The 7,844-nt window shown below is 37.7% G+C and overlaps 1 protein-coding gene across 3 annotated transcripts in view; it reads right to left on the bottom strand.

Moving 5' to 3' along the window:
* Positions 1-2,115: 2,115 nt before the first annotated feature.
* kcnip4a (potassium voltage-gated channel interacting protein 4a) overlaps positions 2,116-7,844 on the bottom strand; it is a 94,560-nt gene continuing 88,831 nt past the window's right edge. For all 3 annotated transcript variants that reach the window (XM_053342998.1, XM_053342997.1, XM_053342996.1), the window contains 6 exons: positions 5,384-5,453; positions 4,779-4,849; positions 3,684-3,791; positions 2,850-2,954; positions 2,250-2,312; positions 2,116-2,163 (listed from right to left, as the gene is read on the bottom strand). In XM_053342998.1, coding sequence (XP_053198973.1) covers positions 2,116-2,163; positions 2,250-2,312; positions 2,850-2,954; positions 3,684-3,791; positions 4,779-4,849; positions 5,384-5,453 — 465 coding nt within the window. The remainder of the gene's footprint in view (positions 2,164-2,249; positions 2,313-2,849; positions 2,955-3,683; positions 3,792-4,778; positions 4,850-5,383; positions 5,454-7,844) is intronic.

The following is a 7,844-nucleotide window of genomic DNA, read 5'->3' as shown; positions in this document are numbered from 1 at the left end:
CGCTGCTATAGCACTCTAAAAGTGGGTATGTAACCATGTAGTATTCTGCAGCTTTTAATGCCCATAAAGTCATTTATAACACAAACTGGGAATTTCGAGGTGTATAGTTTATTTTCTTACTTTTGTCAGAGACCACTGACTTTAAAGCTTGCAATTTTATTTACACAAGAAATGTAGAAATGTTACATTATGTTCAGAAAGTACGTCTCTTCATCGGCTGAGATATACTGGAACTGTAGATATGTTTAAGGGGCTAATGTTGTCGGGATTGTTTCATAAAACATATAACTGGTAAAACCGAGTCAACAACCAAACATTAAAATACAATTTTACAAACAGTAAGGCACACAAACACAAACCAATGCAAAGAATGGCAGGTTTGATGCTTTTCTTGAGCAGAACACACAAATAATTGCCTCCAATAACACGAGTAAAAACAATACAACAGAGCAAAATTCTTCCTTTACTAAAATAATGGATGACCAACATGCCTTCATTAGGAGATTGGTGTGTTTTGTGACTGCAACTCAGTCATACAGTGTAAAGACATGACAAACATTTATGATATCAACCAATTCTTACGTACATGTCAGATATCCGGCTGGTTGATGGACGCTTGCTGTATCCAATATCCAAGTCATCATAGAAAGTCAAGAAAACAGTTAAATAAATGTGAAGCAACTCTTGAACTTACTTACACACTTCTCTCAGCCATCAGGAGGAAGTTAAGTCAGCGAGACTTCTACCCAGCATGCCTTGAGTTTGCTCACCATTGGGGCCAATCAATGCTTTAATCACAGACCGCAGGAATCATTCAGGTTGATAAGGACCTGGTGACTTTATCCCACTAGGACGAAGAGGAGGAATACAGCAGGAAGCATATTGGCCGAGTATAATACAAAGTTACAATGTTTGTATCAGCAACCAGACCCCCAAACGCCCTTTCTTATTAAAAACAGTGAATTATATGAACAAATCTAAAGACCTGAAATTCACCAGAAAGCGCATTTTCATTTAATACTGTACAACTGACAACCTTTTTTTTTTTTGTACAATGATCATAATACCATATAAATAACCTTGAACACTGCTCTTAGTGTAAACTCCTCAACAGTGCTGCAAAAAACAAAATAAAACATGTTGATAGATGGTTTACTTTACAGGTAATATACATACATAGTGTTAAATGAAATACACTGAAAGCAGCATTTATCTTAAAGATACCGTCATCTAATGATATACTCATGGTAAATATAGCTACCTGTGTGCTTCTGTAGAGAAACCATCAACATTATGGTCTGATATGACATCAATACAATCCTTAAATTGTCTCTTTCCAATTGGCAAGTAAACATGAACAAAGTTGAAAACTTTCTCATAGAGTTCTTAGAGTATTTAACGCTTAATCTATAGTATATACAATTTAAAATGGTAAAATGTTTTCTTTTCCTCTAAACGCTTCCTTCCAAAGAGCAAACATACAGACGACAATGGTTAACTAAGTCGGGGTTACAACACTCTGGAATCAAAAGCCAGTTCACACTAAAAAGTATCTTGAATGTAAAAACAGATGAATGTGAAGTTGCCTTAGATATATTTGTGGTTGTGTTCTTTTTCCTTTTCTTTTTTCAATGCTGTAAAAAGTCACAGTGATTTCACTTGGCAGTAAATAAAACAAGTTGAGGCTGCAACAGAGATAGAGGAAATCTGTCTATACCCTTTTATCAGAAATTTCTTATTCTGTTTGTGTGGATAATGTTGGAGGCTCACGCAGTTTGCAGAACTCGGGGTTCAGCAAATAGAAGAGACACTCCAGAGACAGATGTTGGGAAAAAAAACCTCAACCTTGATGTTGAGTTTTAAGAATTCAACCAAGCCTGTGGCTTCAAAACATCCTTTATTCTCTCCTATCTATTCATTTTATGTAATATATTTAAGCAATGTAGTCAATAAAATGTTGACATGGCAACTAATTCCAGAGTGTTGTGGCCCACGGTAATGAACAATATTTTATCTATGGTCAAAAGTCTGCATAGCACACAGTACACAGTATGACTCCAAGTCAGTTATTGGACCAAGCTAAAGATGATATTCTCCTCCAAAGTCAGGCAAAAGTTAAAGAACATTTTCAAAGAGGTGCATTGATCGCATGATATTTTCATCCTGTGGATAAAAAGAAACAGCATAATGAGAAACTGTAAGTATGTCAGCAGTAGTAAGATTGGGTGTGTCAAGGTATTCAAGCTTACATTTTGGCAGCAGTCGATAAACTCGTCTATGGTTACCACTCCATCTTTATTCTTATCCATCTTCTGTTAGAGACAGGGTGTAAGAAAAATTAGCAAAGATTCTCAAAGCAATAGTCCAACATTTTTGAAAATGTGCTTATTTGCTTTTTTTGTCGACATTATATGAGAAGATCGATACCACTCTCATATCTGACCGCTGCAGCAAATAGGACGCTACAGCCAGGAGTCAGTTAGCATAGCTTAGCATAAGGACTGGAAGCAGGGGGACATGGCTACCATAGCTCTATCTGAAGTTAACAAAATGTTGTTTATGTGCAGGGCTACATTCATGTCTTCACTATGAAAGGATTTCAAGAAGTCACTGCCTGTCTGCCAAGATAGTAAAACCACAAACCTTCAGAGCCGGGCCAAGTTTTCCATGTTTCTAGCCTTTATGCTAAAATAAGCCTACCGCCTTTGGGCTCCAGCTTCATATTTACCATGCCAACTCAATCTAATTCATGGCAAGAAAGCATATAAGCCTATTTTCCAAAATGTCAAACTATTCCTTTAATTGTGACTTACTGAGAACCTACAGTATGCTGTTAACCACACACTTGCCTGAAAGAATACTTCTACATGTTGACGTGGTGTCTCCTCTCTGAGGACAGGGTATGTGCATTTTCCCATCATGTCGTAGATGGCCTTCATGATGTCTAGCATTTCCTACAATGCATAGAATTGGTATGAATGAAACATTTAGTTCATTTAAATGATAAAATACAAATAAACAAAAAACATGCAGGTAAGTTTGATATTTACATGCCAAGCTTTTGAGATAACCATCTCGCCCAGTTACTTTGGATACTTCACACTGTCGACAGTTTCAACTGACACAATTTTCTACTGAAGGAAATAGTCTCTAGTGAGGTTTGTGGATTATTGCATTCATGTCCCACTCAAGATAAACAGTAATAACTTAACATATCATTTAGAATTTGATTTGTTACGCACTTTGGCTCATGACTAAATAGCTGCAAAAAGTAATGATTTTCCCTATCAGCCAAAAAGCATTCAACTACAACTGGGAACACATTAAGCATGATACTTTCTTACCATCAGCATGTTAGCATTATCATTGTAAGTATGAGGGCATTAACATTAAACTCAAAGTGCAGCTGTACCTGAGTGCAGCCCTTTGCATGTCTGTAGACTACCAAGTCTTGTTTAAATGTCATTTTTTAGTGCTGCGAGCGCCACATGAAATTCCAGTCAGCTCCAATAGTATTAAAGCAAAGGGCAAAAAAGCTCAGAGTCAGACTCTGAATCTCAAAACCTCAGAAAATCAAACCAAAATCTATTTGCATTGCTGTATATCACTAGTGAGAAAATGTAATGCTTAATTTGGGAGCACTGCCTGACATTTTAGTGCTGGCACTGTTGAGAGAGACATACCTCTTTAGTGATATATCCATCTTTATTGATATCGTAAAGGTTGAAAGCCCAGTTGAGTTTTTCCTGGATGGTGCCTCGCAGGAGGATAGAAAGACCCATAACAAAATCCTGCAGTGGGGAGATGATTCATGAGAATTTACTTTTGAGGTGAAACAAAAGACACAGTTAAAAACAAGCTTTCTGTCAATGTACACAAAACAATGTCCACCATACACATAAATATGCAGTATCTCAGCCATCAAGATTTCAGCATGCAGGTATTAACTTGAGGCAAACGATGAAACAAAAAGGGTGCTGACACTGAAAATCAATCATTATTCAAATTATTAGCAGACTCATCATCTGTGCAGGCCCTCTAGGAATATCTGTAGTTTTGAACACAATGGACTGCATATTAGAAAATAAAGCTTTTGTTTCGGTGTAATGACATATTTTCTGTCTTAAGAAAATATACAGTATGCCCTTCATAAATATTAATCACTAATGATAGCATCTTAAGTAGGCAATCTAAAACTAAATTAAAATGATTGAAGTTGCAGGTTACATAATCCTCTAGTGTAAAGGCTTTAGGTCCTGCAGCATCTGAAGAAAGATAATATCAACAATGTTTTTTTGTTTAGGGATTTCATTTTTTGGACAGGGCTTACTTCTTTTGAAATAGTCACAATTCCCAAAACACACACACAGAGCACCACTAGTTCTTGATATGAATGACAATTTCTTTATTTGGGATGTTATTCTGTTGGCACTGGGAAAACCCACATGTAACATACTGAAGTTGATCAAACAACTGGTACCATGGAGGGATCGTCCCCATGGCAATACTTGGAAAATTAGCACAGTTTGAAAAGACAGTTCAGTCACTGTGGAACAACTCTATTTGAAAGAAGCACTCAAAGCTCTCAATATGTGTTTTGGACCATATTTTGTCATTATAATGTTTTGTAAAAGCTTTTTCTTGCCAGAAACTGTACTGCTTCTTCCAAATTAAGTAAATATTCCCCATCTCTGGCATGCACTTACAGGAAAAACAATATTGTCCTGATATTTGTCAAACTAACAGACCCAGAGCTTTCATGATAATACTTGTCTTACCTCAAAACTCACAGTGCCATTGTGATCTGTGTCAAATGCATTGAACAGGAAATGTGCATATGTTGACGCATCTATGGAGAGAACAAACATAAAAAAATCTATAATATTCTGCCATGATAGCAGCTCAATTAACACCAGCAGTTATACCTAAAATATCAAAGCAGCAAATAAGAGGAAATTTTTTTTTGGCTTTTCTGTACAACTTCAAAGACAGAAATGCCATTCAGAGTGTTTTTTTATGATGAGAGAGGAGTGCAACATGTTCTGAGCTTAGAGTATAATCATTGTTTTGTGTGTGGTGCACCATTATATTTACTGGCCTGCCTTTCTTCTCACTTCAGATATATCAAAGCCTTCTAAAGTTTTTTCTTTTGTCCCTCGGGTACGATCTTTGCATAATGATGAGTGCCATCAGTAAGCAACTCCAGGCTGTACAAATACAAACTACCCTCTCCTTCACCCTTACTTTCTCACTGTACTGTCTCACATGGAAGTTTATCTTTTAACTACTCTGCAAATTTTGTAAATGTGAGTAAGAAACTATTTGTGTCCAGCACCGAGGAGATAAGAAGAACAAAGCGAAAACAAATGCAGTGGGTACAAACCTCCTTGTGGGAAGAACTGTGAGTAGATGTCTTTAAAAGTTTCTTCGTTGACGACTCCACTGGGACATTCCTGGAAGACACAACAAAATTGTACAGGTAATTCAGCATCTATTTTAGAGTTATATCTCCAATATTAAAGTAAATCACTGATACATTTGAAAAAGGTTTGTCAAAATACAACCTACACAGCTGTGACTGAAACTTGAAACCTCCACCACACATGTTTTCTGAGACAGTAAAATTTGTTCAACATGAACAATATTTGCATATTTGTTGGTCATTGATGAATTTTTCCAATGAGGGATAAAAACAAGATGTGCTTTAAAGAATTTTTAAATAGTTTATTGAACTTTTTTCAGTTTGACCCCCCCCCCCCCCCCCAAAAAAAAACAAAGCAGTTTTTGTATCTCTTTAACATTTAAAGGACCAGTATGTAAGGTGTCTCTAGTGGTGAAGTTGCAGATTGCAACCAACAGAATACGCCTCCTCCTCCAATTCCAAGAACCTATGGTGGTTGCGAATCTCACAAAATTCTTTCTCTCTAGAGCCAGAGCTCAGTTTGTCCGGTCTGTGGTACTGTAGAAACGTGGCATAGCAACATGACTGGCTCCACGGAAGAGGATCTGCTCCCTCTGTGCCTAAGTAGCCTAGATATAAAGGGTTCATTCTAAGGTAGCAAAAACACTTTTGTTTATCCACAGTTCTTATTTTCAGGGGATAACTCAAGCTCCAGTGGTTAACATTATCACCTTGCTTTGTGGAGTTGTACACCTGGGTGTGTCAGGTACTCAATGACATCACTATGGGGTTTGGTTACACCTGCAACAAGACCGCATTACTGTCAGTACCGAGGCACAAACATTATTGATGCTAGGTCAAGAAACTGACCTGACCTGACAGATCAAGAAAGCACAGCATTTCAGCCTGGTGTTAAGTTAGTCTTTAACTTCAAACTGCCAATAAGATGCTAGTTAATCTCTGGTTGATTTTATATGATTGTATACTGAGGAAAGATGCATTGAGAAGGATGACTTTGTATTTTAAGACTCGTGTTCATTTTGGTTGTATTTAAACTGCACATGCTATCTGAGCCTCATCAGAATTCTCATTTACAGCCATTCAAAGTCACCCACCTGCAGTTTAGATGGATGACCATGCTCAGAGCAGCATCTTGACAAAAGCAGATAGTTAGGCAGGTTCTTCTGCATGGTGCGTGGCTGCACACTGTACACTCTGGCAGGATATTGAATTTTGGAACAGAGGAAATGCTCAACCAATAAAGACAATTTCCAAAACGGGGAGGTGCACGTTTGTCTGGGTTTCTAAATAGATCATGGTCATAGTGGAGACTCTTATAGGAAATGAAAGATAAGGAACAGACAGTATGGGGTTGACACAATAACATGAACACACCTCAACATAACGTGATAAAGCCTCAATAAAAATCAGTCAGAAAAAAGAGGGAAAACTGATATGCAATAAAACACTATAGGCCGGAGAGAGTATGCTACAGTCAGTTACTTGCTATGTCTCCCGGGATGATGGAATGTGAGAGACACACAGTTTTCTCAGTGTGAGTATCACACAGTGCAATGGGTTTACTGCTTCCTGTGGCCATTTCTGATGGACAACTTTGAGAAACAGAGCTCTGCGGGGGTGAGACTACTGTGATGAAACTTTGTGTTCTTGCTTCAAACAGCCTCCTTGTGTTTCAAGCCAAAAGGGTGCTGCAAGGTTGTCTGCATGAGTCCCCTGATGCTCATCTTCTGTTCTCCCAAAGACCCAGTTTATGTTGTGGGTAAAGTTAGGTCAAGAATTTGGGGAAGTTATGGGGGACAGAATAAGTATAAGTTTGTCTCTACAAAGACACTTCATACAATCAGGTCGCTTGTAGTTGTTGAGGAAGTTTTAGAATTAGGAATGTCTTACATGAGCTTTAAAGTGCTGAGTTTGATTTTGTTAGCTTCAGAGCAGAGCTAGCCATTTCTCCTGGTTTAAGCATTCCAGTCTTTGTGCTAAGCTAACCAGCTAGGTAATAGCTTCACATTTAACAGACATATTAGCATAGCATTAATTTTCTCAACTAACTTTTGACAAGAAAGTAAATTACTCCCAAAATATTTAAGTATTACTGTAGGTCTCTTGGTTTACTAGCCCATTTCTGGGGCTGTAGTCTCCTGGTTGACTAGTTGATTAGTTGGCATTTGAATAATAGCCATGTTACTTTCATAAGGAGAAAAGTGCTACATCAATAGCTTAGTGTAGCTTCTTTAAAGAATAGGGCAGTGCGTAATATGCGTGTGTAGTAAGTGAGTGGTAGAGTGACCAGCAGAAAAATGACGGTGAATGCGAGCGGAGCAGAGGAAACGGTTAGCAAGTTGTCAATCTGGCAGCTAATAAATACTGCAGCTTTTGATGATCAAGAGAAAAGTAAACAGGGATAGTTTAAAAGTTAGCAACA

Source organism: Scomber japonicus, chromosome 22 (assembly GCF_027409825.1).
Source record: "Scomber japonicus isolate fScoJap1 chromosome 22, fScoJap1.pri, whole genome shotgun sequence".
Taxonomy (NCBI): domain Eukaryota; kingdom Metazoa; phylum Chordata; class Actinopteri; order Scombriformes; family Scombridae; genus Scomber; species Scomber japonicus.
This window is presented reverse-complemented; position numbering and strand designations above follow the sequence as displayed.